Source organism: Harmonia axyridis, chromosome 4, assembly GCF_914767665.1.
Source record: "Harmonia axyridis chromosome 4, icHarAxyr1.1, whole genome shotgun sequence".
NCBI lineage: Eukaryota > Metazoa > Arthropoda > Insecta > Coleoptera > Coccinellidae > Harmonia > Harmonia axyridis.
The window spans coordinates 41876084-41896808 of record NC_059504.1 but is presented as its reverse complement, the minus strand read 5'-3'; the positions used below and the strand labels follow the sequence as shown (position 1 = coordinate 41896808).

Sequence of the window (20725 nt, the reverse complement as noted above, 5' to 3'; positions counted from 1 at the left end):
TGAAAATGAAGCTCTTTGAATAATTTTAGTTTCCTACTAAGTTTGTAGAAATTCATTTATAAAGTCATCAAAAATATTTTTTTATGATGAACATTTTTCAATTCATTAATGAGATGATTAAGTTACTTTTATCTCTGTAAATGTTTAAAAATTTGTGTGTATATATGCAAGTAAATTATAATTTAATATCATAAAACAAAAACAATTTGTGTTTTCTAAAAATTCTTTGATTGATAGCTTTGATGATTTCCATTGCTCCTATATGTGCATGAAACCTAAAATACTTTTTTTTTTGTGAAAAAAATTGTTCCTATGTAGAATTTGAAATAAAATTCTTGTGTTGAAATGAATGGTAAATATTCAATTTTATGTTACTTGCATAATAACTCGATGTGTGATAATAAATCATAACCTAGATTATAATAAAGTGAATTGTTACTGTTTAGTACCCGAGTTAAAACCAGTTTGGCGAAGCGAATATCTGGCTGAATTGTTTCAGGCCCCGCCCGCAGAGTTTCTATGATGGGTTGAAGCTCCTCTACGAATGCAGAGCCTGTATACTGTATCAAACAAAGTGAAAAAAATATTTGAATAAAAGTATAACTAATCTATATGAAGTTAGAAAACAATTATTGAAATACATTTTTATATTTATAACAATTCACAACATGCAAACCGCCTTGATAGTTTCCATATACATTTAAAAACTTAATTAATTTACATTTCAAAATATAATTCATGTATATAAATCAAATATTCTTTCTATAAAAAATTTGTGTCAAATCAGGTACAGTAATACATTTCAAAAATATTTTACATTCCATTATCACATATTATATTATAATAATACAATTCAAATTCTGAAACCTAAGTTGTTGTATATGATGAACTTTCTGCTTGAACAAATAACAGAAAAAATGAAAAATTTTCTTGTCCAAATTCACTGGTTAAAATGTTGTGCGGATTACATTATATATGTTTTTTAATTATTGTCAATAAATTGATCTAAAAAATCATTTCAGAAAATGATATCTGTAAAATTCCCGGAAATAATTCCTTGATGTAAAATTATGAATAGAAAAATAGTTCAGCTAAAACTCTTAGATTCATCGATATTCCTGGAGATTTTTTTATTCAAATCATAATAATGTAATCCAATCTGAAAGTTTTGAGAAAATATGTACTAAACAATCTCCCTTCCTCTAACATACCATCATCCACCTAACAATCAGAAATAAACAGTCATCGTCCAATCACATCTCATTTAATCATAGTCATTCATACCTTAGTACATATTTACCCCTCATAAAATATTTACTTTCAATTTGTTATGATCATCCATTCTTCAAAGATCAACTAGCAAAAAAAAATTAATAAATTGATGAAATAAAATAAATTCAAAAAACAAAAGTATTAGTATGTCATTAAAGAAGTTCAAAAAATCAGAATTACGATTCATAACAAATTTCCAGTTTCATTCATTGGTAAAGTACAACAAAAGGTTTGTAAGCATCTTTGACTTTATTTTATGAATCAATTATCATCTTGATCAGTAATTCTCTTCAAAATAATTTATTTGTTGTACTTTGGAGAAAACACACATTCAGCAAATTCGTGCAAATGGCATGCTTTGAGGGACCAACTTGAAGTGTGATTTGTTGTTTTGATATTCTTTTCTAGGGCAATTTTGAATGTGTAGCTTTTCTTCGCATTTTTGTGTAAAACACCTATGGTATCATACATATAAAATAAGTAACATTTATTTAAAGTTTTTTCTTTTTATAAATTAAATAACAATAAACCTAGATCGTTCTCAGAAAATATTCTTGTGTAATGCCAACTTTAAGAATCAGAACAACAAAATCAAGTTGAAATCTCAATAAGTATTTTAAAATGGCAATTAATGGTCACTTACCACTAAGGACAGCCCCATTAACAGGGGTATATAAAAACTGATGTGATTCGCTAGCTTTACCACTAGCTACCACAAATAATCTCACCGAGACTGGTTCTGTGATGTTTGGTCTTCTATATGGGGGTATCACACATACGAAATGAGTCTGAAAAGAATCATCCAAAAAAAAAATTAAAAATCCCTTAAAAAAAATATAGTGGACTCTCATTAACTCGAAACACTACGGGAACAAGATTTTTCGTCGAGTTACGTATAGTTCGACATAGTTCAAGTTATACAGGTTATTCTTGATTCAGAGGTAAACCAAATGAAAATTCAAGTTATAGAGGTGAAGAATAATGAAATATGTTCCCTATAGAAGGAGTCGATCGTATACATATTTAATGAATTTACTAAAAAATGAGTTGACAATAGAAAATTTCATAATGAAATAGACCAACGACTCTCTGTGTTGTCAAATGCTAATTGACAAATTATGAATATTTTAAGAGTTTCTCTGATGGTGAAGATTCAGATTACAAAACGACAAACAAGTTAATTTTCAAAGTGTTATTGTTCGTTTCTTTTTTGGCAACTTTTTTTTCAACCTTAAAACTCCTGACAAATTATTGCAATTATATTCGCAGAAGCATTTTTTCAAATTTTTCGAGCTTGTTTCAGCAATTGAGAGTGAAAACTCTAAATAAGTTTTTTGTGAAAATTCCTGTCTTCTGAGAGGTTTCTCAGAGGCGGGGTATGGAATTAACTATCGACTTCGAGTTAAAGAGGTAATTTTTGTGTCTTCGACTTATAGAGGTAAATATGGTAAAATATATCCGTAAAATAATTTCGAGTTATGCATGGAAATTCTTTCGGTTTAGAAAGGTTTTTCTAAGGGGAAGAAAATACTTCGAGTTATCGAGGATTTCGAGTTAACGAGGTTCGAGTTAACGAGAGTCCACTGTAGTATATTTTGTTTGAAATATTCTTGAGAAAATTGAAAATTTTCCACTTACTTGCTGCAAAAACTCTTTATCTGGAATACATGTTTGTTCCCAAATCACTGTACGGTCATCTTTAGTTTGTTGAAAATAAACTTTGGTATCCTTGGAAAAATTCTTTCCCAAAACAAACAATTCTAGGCCTCCAGTAGCAGGACATGAAGTTAAGGACTTTTTGCTTATTTCTGGAACCCCAGGTGGTTGTGCTGAAACAATTATTGAGCATTCTTTGAATTTGTTCTGAATGAATAGACATCTAAGTAGAGTTCAGTTGAAATCTGATGAAACTCTGTATTTGTTCAACTCGGATCATTATTCAATTGATTATGTATCACAAACAACATCATATAGTATAGAAACTATTTGGATTTTTCATTTCCGGTAATAAACTGTTGAATATGTTTGAGGAAATCAAATTTTTGAAATTTTCGGTTTATTTTTTGAAATGTATATACATCAATCAAAATTTTTAAGTCTATTATTCTGGCCTGGTTCTATCACACTGGCACATTTCATAAAAAATGGATGAAATTCAGATAAAAATCGAATATTTCAAATACGATCAAAACTTTTGGTTGTATAGATTTGAATCGTTTACTACAAACTAAAGTGAAATATGATCCTGTAATATATCAAATTTTTGTGATAAAAATTCATGTTTTCCTAATCATGTTTCAATAAAAAAACAATATTGTGAAATTTTTAAATAGTTACTTCTACTAGCGGATTCATAGAGGAGGATTTTGAACAAATATTCTTGTAATAGTCGGCTTCAGAGAAAGTTAAAGAACAATTATTGATTTATGAATTTCATTTGTAAGGAAGAATTATAATTCATTATAAGCTTCTGTAGAAATGAACTTTACTTACTACAAACAATAGGTTGAGAACCAACTTGCAATGTTTCTTGTCTGCCATCTTCGTGAGTCAAAGTGGTGCGGAATATCATTCTACATCGTGTAGATTTTTTCTTACTTCGATTTCCTAATTGGTCAGGAAACCTATGTTCCACATCCACGTTTCTCTCTTTCAATATGCCTACGCAATCACAAGTAGCACTCATATCTTTTGTGGGGTCTAGTTGCAGTTCAATCACGCAGGTTCCTTCGATCTTCTTCTCAATACACGGTGTGGAATTTTTTCCACTCACTTTGCATGCTTGATAGAACATATGGGGACTTACTTTACCTACATCAGTTCCAATGAAAACCTGTAAATGTAAATTTTATTAAATAACCAAGTTAATTTTTATACTCTTCGGATGAGAGTCATTGAATACTGCGGCAAAAAAGTTCCCGAAATTGGTCAATGATAATAACAACAACAAAATATTTATTTAATACATTATTTAATTCATTAATTCTACAAATCATCAATACATTGATGTTCCCATAGAATGAATATGTTTTATTTTTAAAAATTAGTACAATGCAAAAGTAAAAAACCCCCATTATGAATGTGTCATTTTATAATATTTAAGGGATCTAATAAATAATTTTAATGAATTTTTCTTCTTTACTTCTTCTGGTAAGTTGTTATATTCCATTACAGCCTGGTAGATCGGTGAATTTTTGCATAGGTAATAATTAATGTTTTCGTGTTTATATTTAGTTTTTAGAGCTCTATATTTAGATAGAGCAATGTTATTAGTTTTTTTTTTCGGTACTTTTTATTGATTTATTCTTTGTTTCTTGGGTTTTCAAATCGTTCAATTGTGACTCTTTGTTGATAGACAGAATTTTACTTGTCTCAGTTTTTCTGAGGTAGACCTTTTCTTCATTAGCCCAAACGAATTTATAATTGAATTGTTTCCTGAACTCTCTAGCTTCTTTAAAGAGGTATTGGTTTTCCCTGGTAAGTTCGTGATTGATATAGAGAACGTTATCATCTTGCAATCCTAATTTTTTTGTGCTCAATGTTGTTTTACGTTTTTCTGCCAACACAATTTTTTCATCTTCATAATTTCTGAAAGTTATCCTAATCTTGGCTTTTTCCTTGTAACCAACTTTACTACATTCGATATCGTCCCTGTTTATATCCTTTTTCACGAGTTGTACCGTTTTCAATGCAAGTGTTCTCATCTCTTCGTTCGTTTCAATTTCCTTCTCAAATCCAGATATAACTATATTGTTTTTCAACAATTTTTGTTTCTCATCACTTTTTTCCGCTTTTAAAGTTTCAAGTTGTTTTTTGAATTCTAAATTTTGTGTTTTCAACTCCTCAACTTCCTTTTTGATTTCTGTGACCTCCTGTGTTTGATTACTTATAGTACGCCATATTAAATCCAATTTTTCTGCAAGATCCTCCAATGTCGTATTTCTTTTCCTTTTTTTTTACACTGGCTTTATCGAGCAAGATTCTTCCTTCATTCTCATCGTCCGATTTTTCATCATCCCTCAGAGTCTGAGTCCGCTCCTGTCGATGATTCCTCTACTGTTTCACAGTCTTGACATCGGGTACAGTACCAATCCAAGTTAGCATCCTTTAATTGTCTCAGATCATCCTTTTCCAATTTAGTGCACAGTTCATGAAAATAATTTCCGCAATTTCCAGCACATGGAATCTTGAATTTTGATTTGGGAATTCCCTTGTTGCATTCGCCACATTGTAATTCCTTCTTTATCACTTTCTTCTTATGTTTGGTTTTTTTATTGGTGTTATTATCTCCCATGTTTACTTGTTTTACAGCGAATGTAATTAAAATAGGAAATTCACGTGAACTTCTCTCCTGGATTGAATTTGTGAATTATTTTCGAAGTATAAGATATTTGGGTATATTATTTCTCTAATTCTGTGGTTATTCCATTCATTCTTCCACATCTTGTAGAACAAAATCGTGCGAGAATATGTCAGAAACGCACAGTTTTCATGGTTATATTTGATTATTATATGTTGGTACTCCGAACTTTCCGCCACGGCTTTATCTGTCAATTCATCAATTTGCCTTAAAGAAATCAATTCTGCCAACCAACATTTTTCAATGCAAAAATCACTAAATGATATTTATGGAAATATTTCATTAATTTCTTTAAAAATGCAATGAATTAGAGAAAATAATGTATAATACTCGTACAGAAGGCTCATTCTACCACTCGTTCATTCCAAAACTCGCCAATTCGTGGCTCGTTTTTGAATTTTGAACTCGTGGAAGAATATCAATGCCTTCTGCACTTGTATTATAAATAACTATTCTTATTTAATATCACTTTCCGAAATTATGAACTTTTCATTTTACTGATTTTCAGCAGACACACTCAAAACACATGTGTTCACTCTCGCATACGAAATCGCAATGAATATGTATTATTTATCTGAATTTAATGAAACTCCTTTGAAGTAGGCCTCTTTCGAAACTCTTCACTTACACCTACCAATCATATAAAGGGTTTTCCAATAAGAAGTTTCATTTTGAATAGCCCGCTATCTGGGCAGCTATCACTTTTTGAAGCTGTTATATTTTGACATTTGATAAGAAAAAATTACACCATTACTAAAAATGGAACGATACACGCTCCAACGCTTCCAAACTGAGGCACTGGGTCGTCGAGAAGCACCTTCTCGGTCGGCAATAGTGAAACCGTTTGTAGCTTTGAATATTGCTGTTGTGCGAATTGGTCATGAAAATTTCATGAACAGGCTATGGTGCGTAGCCGTGGCAGCTATTTGGCTGATATTGTTTTCCATCGTTAATGGCATACCTTCGTCTTCACAATGAAATAAACATCCATTGATTTCTCTCGAAATAAACTAGCCTTTTCAATATTAAAATGAAACCTTTTATAGGAAAACCCCTTATATACAATTGAGTGTATATAAAATTACCTGTAATGTAGCAGGTTTATAGTAACCATTTAGTTGAACAATAGGAAAACCATTGCCTTCTCTATCTTTTACAGCACCTCTGCTACCTTCTGTTTGGTATCGAGCTCTATGCTGCTGTTCGGGTTGCTTTACAATACTTAAAGTGGCATCAGCTGGAAGGAGAATAAAATATATTTATATTTTGAAGTTTTCTAATTGAAATATGAATTTGAAGCGAAAATACAAAATTTATTATAAATGACAAAACTATTAAAAAACTTACAGAAACGTGATGTGGTAGTTAACTGGGTTGATAATGATATTGGCGAAGATGGCGCATGCCTCAAACTTAAAGGTACACACGAAGAGGCAGCCCTTCCAGAGGAATTGAGCTGATTACTTGGTAATCCCATAGATGGCATCGAGTTAGAGTTGGATGTTCGAATTAATCTGGAATGCATAAGGCGAAATGAGAATTAAATTTCTTAAAACTTGGACTAGCCATCAGATAATAAATTCACAGAATTCTTTTCGAAATACATATTCTTCGGTGAAGGACATGGCTCTATTGTCATATGCTAATTTATTGTAGGAAATCTTTTTGTGAAGCCTTGTGGCAAGAATAGTTATCTAGTTATATCAGAGGAATAGGGTGTATACGGTAATATTCAAAAGCCGAAGTGGATAATTCTGGCTGATGTTCACCAAACCCAAAATTCAAATAAAATGTCGTTCGCGAGTTAGTTCAGCAATAAATCCTGTTCATAGAACCTGCCAACCTGTTCTTGATTGAAAATAATTAAAGATTTTATGTAAAGAAAAATTTTTTTAGCTTTGTAGGGCTGTTGGAACCTAGTGAAACTCATCAACATTTTTTTAAGTCATCACAAAATGATGTATGATGTTTCTTGATCGAGAATAATGAAAGATTTCATCAACAGAAAAAAAAATCGAGAGTTGTTAGTGGAGGGTAAAACTCAGCGAATTTTTGTTAGGGATCCTGCCATCCACAAATTTTGAATATAGTTTTTGATGAAGAATAATCCATCCTAAGAAATTTTTTGGCGATAGAATCCTTTACAAAAGTTGCCAAGTTCCATCCTTCCCCAACGAAATTTATTTTCTGGAATCTTTCATTATTCTTCATCAAGATCGAAATGTCAGTATTTGTAGGTGGCAGATTACCAACATACCAAAAAATGTCGAATATATTATAAAATTGTATTATTAGAAACAACATTATCTCAATGAAATTCTAAACTGATGCTTCTGTTTCATTATAATATAGTTCTGAAGTCCATGAATGTAGATTTTGTTTAAAAATTCATTCGATTTTTTTTTGTAATCAAAACAGAAATATTTTGTTCTGTGAATGTTTCAAGTGTCTTTACACGCAAGGTTTGTTGACAATTTGTAAATGAAAGATTTTATGTTTTATATAATAAGAAACACTTTTGCAGTGTTTTAAATTAAATTGTGTTTGTGACGTTGCTAAGAATGTGTAATTTATTCTACAAATATATTATTCTACAAATTTATTCTAATAAAAAGTTCCACCCTAATTCAATAGCCCTCCAACACTTGGAAAAAGTTTTCTGATGATGAAATCTTTCATTATTCTTCATCAAGGACAGTCTTATACTGAATATGTCGATGGCAGGATTTTTAAAGAATAAAGTTGGATTTATTGCTGAAGTAACTCGGGTAAAATTCGTGCTGAATGGAAATCAAACAATTATCTCGATGTTTTAGGAAATCAAAACAAAATTGAAAAAAAAAATAATTATGATCAATAAAGTATAAGTAAATTAGGAATAAGTAGTCAAAGAATTTTTAAAAATCTATAGATAGCTGGGTTACCAAATGTCCTTTAAAATTTATCAACTACCCTCCCTATCATAATTTTTCATTATAATTTACGGAGTATTACTGGCAGAGAAGTTGAACAATACATTTTGAAATCTTCATTAATGGAAGACGTGTTGAAGTAAAAACTTACGATGAATTTTCTTTCGTGGCTCGTATTGTCTCAGGAAAGCAGTATCCATCATTATCCTCATCATGCTCAACTTTAACATCTAACCTAGGTTTCTTTCCAACTGAACTCGGCCAACCTAGACGGTCGGCTATGCCTATGTTGCTTCTACTATCCGTGTGATGATCAAAACTGAAACAAAAAAAAATCATTTGAATTCAATGTGAAACTATGTGAGTAATTACAATTCATAATTCAGAGCCTATCGAAATTTGATGATTACAAATCATCTCATCATTTTTAATAGAATATGATTTATGAATTAAATCAGTGACATTAAAATTATTCTCTTTAGTAACTGAAATGAAAGAAAAAAATTCTCACGAGATCTCGTGAATTATTCTCAGCAGGTTCTTTTAGAAACTTATTTTTCAGGAAGGTACCAGCAATTTGTTTATATAGCTGAATTTTCCGTGATTACTAATCCGATTGAATTGAGATTTTGCTTGTACACAGGGTGTTTCCAAATTAGACGTGAAACTTGGAGGACGTGTAATTATGACTCATTTTTCGTCAATTTTTTCTACGTTAACCTAATTTGATTATAATTTTGGATTATTTGCGTGGCCAGCGAGAAGTCCAGATCTAACACCGTTAGAAAAGACGAAGCAGCGAGAAGATTGAAAGTAAATTTCAGGAGGAAAGTAACGATTGAAGAAATAAGAAAGAGGGCACTTGCTTGTATAAGGAATGGTGGAGGTCATTTCAAACATAATTCATGAATATATTTTCAACTGGAATTTTGAGTTTAATAGCAATAAAAAAAATTCAATTATTCACTTTCCTTTCTTCGCTTATTTCCCCTTTCAAATCAAAATCTGCCGAAGTGCTTGTATTCTAAAGAAAACTTTTCCAGGAAATAACGAAGGAATTTAGCAAATTTTTAGAATAATTTTGTCATACATAACTATTCAAAAATTGCAGGAAAATATATATTAGAAATTTGATATTTTGTTCTTCATATTCCAACTTTCAAATCATACTTATTCTTTTTCAACATCTAATAGACCATAGTTTTGCTTTTTTTATACATATATCAGTTTCTGATGGAGATATTCTAAAATGTGAATCGAACTTGGTCAACGTAGAAAAATTGACGGAAAATGAAGGAGAGAAATATTTTTTTGAAAAAACAAGAGCTCAAATATCGGAAACTGTTGATTTTAGGTTATCAATAAATATGGCTCAATCGACAGTCCTGTATACGGAATTACCATTTGAAGAATCGCGAAAAATTTATTTGAGATTGCGTTAGCAGGACTATAAAAAATTCAAGCAAAATATCGTTAAATGAAATGAATGTTTCAGCGACAACTGTTCAGAGTTGAAATTTTGTGTTGATGGTTCTGTGGTCTCCAAGGGCGCATGAATTAACGAGCGCTCAAAAGCTCCTAACTTCACGTAAATGCTTTCCTAATTTTTCTCATGTCGTTTACTATACGAAATAATAAAAATGCTATTCAATTTGCTTTACTCCTCTAATAAATATCGTTTGTACTGTCACCATTTGTAACAATAAGATTTTCAATTCAACTCGACAACAGTATATTTTCCCAACAATTTGATATTTCAATTTACTTATTGATCATGTGTGAGATAAAACGTCACCGGGCAAATAAGTAATACTTACAATAGACATTCTGTGTAAACAAATTCCGGCCAGATAAATTGAATCTGTACATTATTTACATCGTCATTAATAACATTTCATCTTTTATTCATTGCCTCTATCGCAGGCATAAACCGTTCAGCATGGACTCGCAGACATCATTTCGATAAATTTATCTGATTCAGAAATAATTCATAAAGCGAATGGTCGATTCGAAAACTGAAAGACAAATACAGGCATTTCGAATAATATGTTTGATTGGAAATATTGAGAAACTCTTGAAATTCAAAAGTTTTTTTATCATTTACATAATTTACCTAATTTTAAATACTTGTTAATTGAATTTTTTACTAATGGTGAATTATATTTTAGTTAGTCAAAGTAGAAACTTTGTGGTAGGATAAATTTGTGTGTATAAAGGATATCACACACTTACTTAGGGCAAGTGTGTCTCAAATTGGCAGAATTTCTGATATATTATAAGGCAAAATTTTTTCTTTAGGCTAGTTTTGACGCTAGAGGTCCCTGAAAACCATTATTTGTTCTCCATTTCTTAACAATACAAAACGTTATCCTGGATAATTTTCACTATTCTGAATAATAAATATGTGAACAGTCATTAATATGGGATACTATTAGAAATATTGTTCATTAGTGTCATTACAGGTGATCAATTATACAGTGTGTACAATTTTTTTTAATTGTTCGAAAATTGTTACAAATCGCCTTAGCGATCTACAATCAAAATATGTACATGAATCCTATTCTTAGACCACAGACAAAAAAATGAGACAATATCTACTAAGAGACAGGTGAAAGCAGGAGTGTCCCAAGAGTCAGTTCTAGGACTGCTACTTTATAACATATATACATACATATGACATCCCAAAAAAATCTGTTGGCCCCATATGCGAATAATATTGGAGTAGCAGTTATATATAAAAGACTGCAATTATCACTATAAGATGTAGATAAATGGTTAATTAGATAGAAAATTCAAATAAACGACAAAAAGGGCCAGATTATCCTCATACAGAAAAAAGACTAGTATCAACTCAAATCTAAGAATAGACCAATGGGTAAAACAAAGTCAGCAATAAGCAGACTATACTCACATATAGACAGAAAGAGCTAAATGAACCAAAATAAGAAACTGAGAATGATCAAGTCAATTGCAAGACCTCAACTAACATATGGATTGGCCATATGGAGCTATAGAGCCAAAAGTCATATCAAGAAGATACAAGCGATAGAAAATGAACTGCTCAGAGCTGCAATGAATATACTCTCAGTCATAGGACTCTCTGAGACCTCTCTGGAACTTGTAAGAGTGTGGAGAACCGGCATAGGCTTTGTTACTGTGTCCCAACACCTCTTCAGTCACAGGGTGACTTTATCGCATGGCAGTTTATTGAAATGATCTATCAATTTTAAAGGCTGAAAACCAAGTCTACTTCTGGATGATTAATTATTTATTATTATTGCATGAAGTTGAGAATTTGAAATACCTAGAAAAGAATCTACCAGTATTCCCAATAATAAACCTTTACTAAAAATTAAGGAAACAAATTGAAAAAATATTTATCGATAACCTGAAGAGAAATATATCATTTATTATGGCTATGGTGGAAATAAGTAATTTTACAGAGATAGTATATTGTTTTTCGAACAAGAAGAGTGATATAAGAGGAAATATTGAATTTTTGTGCAGAGTTTTCTCTTCCCTCGATATATAAATATTTTAGATGGATAATTACTGATATTTTGTCTGGTTGATATAGCAGTCGTATCTTTCAAAATATAACATCAGTTTTTACAGAACAGCTATCCAGACTAGAAAGACAAAAGCTTTCAATTTTTTTGTATCCTGATAAGGATTCAGACAACTCTTCACTGTATCCTTATCAGCGCAGCTTCTCTGGTCGTAAATATTTACAGATCTATCATATTTATCGCGGATAACATTTTCAGTGACCCTTAATACCTTTCAAGTTATTCGCTCTAGCATTCATTACATATGTCTCATCACTTGTCAATGTTACACATCAGGTTAATTGATTCAGTATTTTCAATAAAAACCTATTAGAGTAACAAGTCCGCGAACGCCAGATTTACGTCATAGTATAAAAGCTATAAAAAATAAAGTGAGTGAAAATGGCCATTACAAAATTTAGATAATCGTGATTTCGGCAAGTAGCGTGTTATTAAGGTGTATAAAATTGGGAATTAATTATTTCATAAGTATAAAAGCTGAAATTGACATGTTAATTGGACACATACAAAGAATATAAGTACTCTTCGAAAACTTCATGAGAAATGATTAGAAATTGAAGACATGTATAGGTAGCAGAAGTATGTTTCACGTTATCCAAAGATAATGACATTGACAATAGTATATTCTAAAACAAGTTTCAGAATGGGCACCTATTCCAACACGAATACGAAATTCGAAAACGAGCGACGAAGGGACGAGTTTTGGAACGCATGAGTGTTGGAATTGCCTTCTGCAACGAGTATTAGACGATATTTTCTCTATTTCAGTCAAGTTTTGTGAAATATTTATTTGTCAAGTTTTGTGAAATATTGTCGAAATTCAATGAAAAATTCAGATCATATTATATCCTAGTGACTTTTGTATTGTATCTTGGCAGTTGGTGTGAGTGTTACGAAAATTGACAGATTATGGAATTTGAACATGAATCGTACATTTCGAATTTTGAAATAATTTACAATTACGCATTAAATTCGTGAATTATGTCTTACGACATCGATCTAACACCACCAGAATTAAGAGAAATTGCGAATAATGTTGCAAATCATTTCCCTATATCCAAATTATATTATATTGACAATTATTGACGTTTGTTGAAATTTGATTGGATTGGAAGTCACTACAGACAACCACAACGCGAAAAATATAACTGATAACGATGCTGTAATGAGTTCATTACAGCACTGTTTTTAGAACTGTAATGAACTCATTACGATACTGAAATAAAAAAAATTCATTTTCTCTAGCCTATCTCATCGAAAACTAGATCAATATTCAGTGTTGAAATAAATATAAACAGGAAACAGGAATGATGAATTGAACACAATTTTTTTTACCCCACAGGTCCTAGCCATAATTAATAGTTAAAAATTCGAAAAAACTCTAAGAGAATCTTATTTCAATACAACCAACCCTCCTCGGTAACTTCCCGACTTCACCATCTCAAAAAAAAAGTCTGAAGGTATTAAATCACAAGATCTCGGTGGCCAACTATAATAATATTTTTGTCTTTGGGAAATAACTAGACCAGGAATCTGCAAGCGTTTCGTTGATTGTGTGGCACGTAGCGCCATCTTGTTGAAAATAAACGTTGATCAAAGCGTCCACATCAATATTTTACAATTCCGGCTGTAAAAAATCATAAATCATAGCTCGGTAGAGCAATTCATTTACCGTAGTTGCATCATTCTCATTTTCGAATGAGTATGGTATAATCACTTCACCAGGCCAAAACAGAACTAAACAGTTGAGGATGGAGGGGCTATTCAACAATCATTCGTGGCACTATCACGGAAGATGTTTTTCAATGAATATCCGAATAATTTCGATGAATTTCAATTTCTAAGTCATTTTTAGTCATTGCGGTTTTACTTGCCAAATATAAAAATATGACAGCGTCATAAGTAATGGTGGATTTATGCACCAGTCCTAAGAACTAAGACTAAACTTAAGAACTTAGAACTAAGAATTGAACGCTAAGAAATCAATGAGGGCATTTATACACGTTTCCTAAGAACTAACACTAGCAGGCCAACTGTTGACTAAGAACTAAGGGCTCAGGTAAAATATAGAAGTGCGCGTGCGCCACAAAGAATTTCAATATTAACGAATACCAATTTCTATCATTTTATGTTCTTTATTCGTGTTTATCGATGAAAAGTATTAGGTGTATTTGAAAAAATTGAATTTAATTTTTTCACAATCAATATCAATGTCAAACATCAAAGTATAGAACAAATAGAAAGTAATTCGAGCACGTGTGCATGTGTGCGTCGACAAACAAAACTGCCGCATTTGGAGTGAAGCTAATCTTCAAGTGTATGTCGAAACACCGTTACATCCAGAAAAACTGACTGTTTGGTGCGCTTTATGGGCTGGTGGAATCATTGGTCCGTACTTCTTCAAAAACGATGATGGCCAAAACGTTACAGTCAATGGTGATCGGTATAGAGACATGATTACTAACTTTTTCATTCCTGAATTGAACAACCATGATGTCCAGGAGCTGTGGTTCCAACAAAACGGCGCAACATGTCATACAGCTCGTGCCACAATAGATTTATTGATAGACACGTTTGGTGACCGCCTAATTTCACGTTTTGGACCTGTGAATTGGCCTCCAAGATCTTGTGATTTAACACCGCTAGACTACTTTCTGTGGAGCTATGTAAAGTCATTGGTCTATGCGGATAAGCCACAAACCCTTGACCATTTGGAAGACAACATTCGCCGTGTTATTGCCGATATACGGTCACAAATGTTCGAAAAAGTCATCGAAAATTGGACGTCCAGATTGGACTACATCCGAGCCAGCCGTGGCGGTAATATGCCAGAAATCATATTTGAAATGTAATGCCACAAGATTATCTTGCGGATAAATAAAATTCATGTCAATCGAATAATCCATCGTTGTTTTATTGCAATTTAAAGTTCTATAGCTCTAAAAAACACCCTTTATTAAACGCATAGTGTTTGGTAGAGTCAGTATTTGTATAGATACCGCTTTGTGTTAGCTAAATGACAAATGTATTGCTGAGAAACAACCGATAGAAGCTCCTTCAGTCCATGATATAGTGCTGTTCTAGATCTTCTTTATCTCTTGGTAATACTGTTCGTCATCGGGCTATCCCTTTTCGTAGTGATCAATTAATTCTAATCCTGTGTTTATCAATTTTTTCTGACCAGAGTTTGATAACCTTCGTAATCGATTTTGGATATCCAACAAAAATAGTATTTGACTAGGGGTTCCATTTTCCACCATATCAGACTGTTATAGATGAATTGAAATTTGTGTTTAATGTGTCTCAATCAACTCTTACTAACCCGTTACGGAATTCCACTTATCAGTAATTCCAAAAAATCTGAATGTATCAAGGTTGTCTGGAAAGTACTCAACAATTTTTATATCAGAAAAATTAATATCCGGATGTCTTGTACGACTGGTTTGTGGATCACGTTGTATCCACGTGACTTTGTTTCCATTTCCAATAAAGTCCGAATGAGGGGGATCGACTGGGATATTCCCCAGAAAAATTATATTGAAATAGTTATTTATAATACAAGTGCAGAAGGCATTGATATTCTTTGTGTGGCGAGTTTTGGAATGAACGAGTGGTAGAATGAGCCTTCTGTACGAGTATTATACATTATTTTCTCTAATTCATTGCATTTCCATTGAAATTAATGAAATATTTCCATAAATATATTTTAGTGATTTTTGCATTGAAAAATGTTGGTTGGCAGAACTGATTTCTGTAAGGCAAATTGATGAATTGACAGATAAAGGCGGAAAGTTCGGAGTACCAACATAGAATAATAAAATATAACCATGAAAACTGTACGTTTCTGATATATTCTCGCACGGTTTTGTTCTACAAGATGTGGAAGAATGAACGGAATAACCACAGAATTAGAGAAAAGACTTTTCTCTATTTCAGTATCGTAATGATTCATTACAGTGCTAAAAAAACAGTGCCGTAATGAAACCATTACAGCATTGTTTTCAGTTATATTTTTCGTTTTGTGGTTGTCTATACTGACTTCCGATCCTATCAAATTTCAACACACGTCAATTGTCAATATAATATAATTTGGATATTTGGTGAAATTATTTGCAACATTATTCGCATTTCTCTTAATTCTGGTTGTGTTAAATCGATTTCGTCCGACATAATTCACGAATTTAATGCGTAATTATAAATTATTTCTGAACTCGAAAAGTGCGATTCAAATTTAAATTCCGTAACGTGTCAATTTTGTTAACAGTCACACCAACTGCCAAGATACAAAACAAAAGTCACTAGGATATATAATATGAATTTTTCTTTGAATGTCGACTATATTTCACAAAACCCGACTGAAATAGAGAAAATATCGTCTAATACTCGTTGCAGAAGGCAATTTCAACACTCATGCGTTCGAAAACTCGCTCTTTCGTCGCTCGTTTTCGCTTTCGTGTTGGAATAGAAGCCCATTCTGCAACTTGTTTTAGAATATGCTATTCCTGATATAAAAATATCACAAGCGATGATATCCTTACAATTTTTTTGTTGACATAATATCAATGTGTTTTATATAAAATTTCAAGAGTAGTTTATATTTTTTCACGATTTTGATGCTTTCTACTAGATTTAATACAGGTTATTCCAATTTCGATATAAAAATCATCAGAATTGACTTCAACAAATTTCATTTCTCGAAAATCAGAAATTTGACGAATTGTTTCGATGATATAATGATATGATTTTTTTCCAAAAGCTCACATGGCATGATCGCAGGTATTTCCATTCATTCATTTTCACTTCCTGTTCCTAATTTTCACTAATAACGTTCACTTATCTGCCAACTCCGTGCTGGTGTGAATTATACAGATTCTGGCTGCTGTCCTCACTTCATCAGTGAATGAAAACTAGAAACAGGATATGAAAATAATAGACCTAAAAGTTTTTATCCTCAGATGAAGCTAAAATTATATTTTGTCAACCAACATTTCGTTGTCAATCTTTTCCTTGAGATCTGTTGTCGAATAATATGCAGGGTGATTCACTAAAATGGCCTATTAGACGTTTATGGAAAACATCAAAATTTTGAGCTGAAAATTTGCATATTGAGGTTTGAGACAATGATCTTTCTCCCTGAAATATTTTCAGATCTCTACAACTTCCGGTTATACCGGAAACATAATACTACTTCGTTATCTCAAATGGCACACCCAGTATATTATTGCACCGTTAGATAGCTTTTTAAAAAAAAAAAACGACCCCAGTTCAAACAATAATAATACCTTGGGTAAAAACTCAACGGTTCATGAGTTAATAGGATTCTCATGAAGAAAAAAAAATTGGCGATGAGGACTCACATTTTTTTCAATATTTCAGCAGAAAAAGTTTCTTTCGAAAATGTTTGGGGTTTGGATCAAAAATGTACAGAGTGTTCATAAGAAGATCATGAACTCGGACAATTCAAATTCATCAAAACTCAAGTTTTTCAAATTAGATCCTATATTTTTCATTATTTCAGTCGATTCTACATACAAAAGTAGTGGGGGTTACTTAAGCAAATCCTATACCTAAAATGAGTACTTCAAAAGTTATCGAGGAAAAACATTTCAAGAATTAGAATTAATTTTTCGTAATCGAAAATTGTATTGGTTTATGGATTTCTCAACAATCCCAACGAAAAATTAATTCCAAAATTTAGATAGCCAAACATAGAATTTTAGTTTCTTTCTGTTTTTCCTCATTTAAGGTTCAAGTATTCATTTTAGGTATAGAGTTTGTTTAGGTAACCCCCACTATTTTTGTACGTAGAATCGACTGAAATAACAAAAATATAGGTTCTAATTTGAAAATATTGAGTTTTGATGAATTTGAGTTGTCCAAGTTCATGGTCTTCTTATGAACACCCTGTACAATTTTGGTCCAAACCGCAAACAGTCGTATAAGAAAATGTGAGTCGTCATCGTCACCATTCTTTTCATAAAAATCCATTAACTCATGAACCAATTTTCAATCATAGACTGGGTGTGCCATTTGTAATAAGGAAGTAGTAGTCTGTTTGGTATAACCGGAAGTTGTAGAGATCTGAAAATATATTAGGGAGAAAGATCTTTGTCCTGAACCCCAAATATACAAATTTTCAGCTCAAAATTATGATTAGTTTTCCATAAACGTCTAATAGGCCATCCCAGTGAATCACCCTGTATACGTTCAATTTTTCCCTCGATGAATGAGACAGAATTGAATTTTCTCAGCATGCAATTTCCATTCCTGTCTAATTTTTTGTTTATTCGGGAGAATTGAATTTCGAAAAGTAGCATTTTTGAGGTGGGTTATTCGACATATTTTCTAAATATTAAGAGATCAGCATTTTTGATCAGCTTAAGGGAAAAAACCATGTAGGTAGCTGTTATGAAAAGCAAAAGCCCCATACGTAGGTGGACTGGATTCGTGGAATCCAGATAGATGAAACAGAGATTTGTCTTTCAGAAGAGATACTGCAATAATAACATTAGGTTGAGTATCGGAGTTGTCGCACGAGAGTTATAATTGGAACGTTGAGAATCCCTATCGTTCTTGCTTATTCGATTCGAGAGAGGTTATCTCATACAAATTATTCTTGCACGAGACTTTTTGTTTATGTTATGATAAGGCTCCAATTGTGAGTTCATAAGGTTAAAAATCAAAAGAACTATAATGTTATCGATGAAAACGAACTTTTAAATAACAACTCGAAGAAACTATAAGCCTTTTGATTTACATTATTTTATTATGTTGTTTACATCTAAGCCAAAACAATTGATATAAATTCGATACTCGGCATATAAACTTACAGAATAGTTAATTGGTTATCCTAGAGATCCCTGGGATGATATATTTTCTCAAATTGAATTCCGTGAATGAAAGCAAAAAACCTTGATTTGTTTGAATTTAAATATAATATTGTTATTTTAAGAGAAATCAAAATAGATACTCCAGTAAAAGTTACCATATTTCAACTATTTTTGTTACAGATATCGTTCAGATTCTGTGCCATTTATATACGCAAACACTTTTTGTTATTTTAACTTCCGACAAGATAATGTCCGACCACATTTAAGAGAATAACCTCGAAATAATTTGAAAAAAAAAACCGTGGACGTGGCCATCTAGATTTACGTATCTTTCCCTCATTGAGCATTTCTGGGACATTATGGGTGAAGTATTATTTCGTTTAGCTTAAGCTATTCCTCCACATGCATTTTTGTTGATTTTCTGGTTCAGGAGAGGCCGTTCATCCAAAAAACCAGAAAATTTCTTCTCTCGATTCTTTGGAATTTCAAGCAATTAATTTTTGTACCCAATTTAATGCAAAAAGCTCTTATAAAGGGTGTTTTTTTAGAGCTATAGAACTTTAAATTGCAATCAAACAACGATGGATTATTCGATTGACATGAATTTTATTTATCCGCAAGATAATCTTGTGGCATTACATTTTGAATATGATTTCTGGCATATGAGCGGCACGGCTGTCTCGGATGTAGTCCAATCTGGACGTCCAATTTTCGATGACTTTTTCCAACATTTGTAGCCGTATATCGGCAATAATACGGCGAATGTTGTCTTCCAAATGGTCAAGGGTTTGTGGCTTATCCGCATAGACCAATGACTTTACATAGCCCCACAGAAAGTAGTTTAGCGGTGTTAAATCACAAGATCTTGGAGGCCAATTCACAGATCCAAAACGTGAAATTAGGCGGTCACCAAACGTGTCTTTCAATAAATCGATTGTGGCACGAGCTGTGTGACATGTTGCGCCGTCTTGTTGGAACCACAGCTCCTGGACATCATGGTTGTTCAATTCAGGAATGAAAAAGTTGGTAATCATGGCTCTATACCGATCACCATTGACTGTAACGTTCTGGCCATCATCTATTTTGAAGAAGTACGGACCAATAATTCCACCAGCCCATAAAGCGCACCAAACAGTCAGTTTTTTTGGATGTAACGGTGTTTCGACGTACACTTGAGGATTAGCTTCACTCCAAATGCGGCAGTTTTGTTTGTTGACGTAGCCATTCAACCAGAAGTGCGCTTCATCGCTAATGGACGTAGTGCGCGATACGTATTCCGCACAGTACCATTATTTTCGAAATAAAATTGCACTATTTGCAAGCGTTGTTCAGGCGTGAGTCTATTCATGATGAATTGCCAAACCAAACTGAGAATAAATCACTTGACAGCTGTTAAATCTGTCGCCATCTTGAACAGTAATGCCAACTTAAAGTAATATACCTCGAAAAAAAACACCCTATAGTTCCCGGGAAAAGGTCTGCACGGCATATGGCAGACAGTCTTATGGTAAAAAGTTTGCGTAACAAGCAACGAAACAATTGCAATTCTGCAAGAAAAGTTTCCTAGCCGTCTTATTTCTCGAAGAGGTGATCACAATAGGCCACCTAGTGATTTATCACCTTCAGACTTTATCCTTTGGGATTAGTGAACGATAAAGTCGATGCCATAGCTCCACAAGTGATTCAAGTTGGAATTCGTGAAGTTTCGAGGAAAAGGCCTCAAAAAATGTGCGAATTGGTCATTGGAAATTTCTCGTAAAGAACTTTTGCTGCAACCGTAGC

The 20725-nt window shown here is 32.4% G+C and overlaps 1 protein-coding gene across 5 annotated transcripts in view; it reads right to left on the bottom strand.

Annotated features, from left to right (window-relative positions):
• LOC123677546 overlaps positions 1-20725 on the bottom strand; it is a 102876-nt gene that overhangs the window by 7488 nt on the left and 74663 nt on the right. For all 5 annotated transcript variants that reach the window (XM_045614125.1, XM_045614121.1, XM_045614122.1 and 2 more), the window contains 6 exons: positions 8696-8863; positions 6980-7146; positions 6718-6869; positions 3766-4105; positions 2911-3101; positions 1916-2060 (listed from right to left, as the gene is read on the bottom strand). In XM_045614125.1, coding sequence (XP_045470081.1) covers positions 1916-2060; positions 2911-3101; positions 3766-4105; positions 6718-6869; positions 6980-7146; positions 8696-8863 — 1163 coding nt within the window. The remainder of the gene's footprint in view (positions 1-1915; positions 2061-2910; positions 3102-3765; positions 4106-6717; positions 6870-6979; positions 7147-8695; positions 8864-20725) is intronic.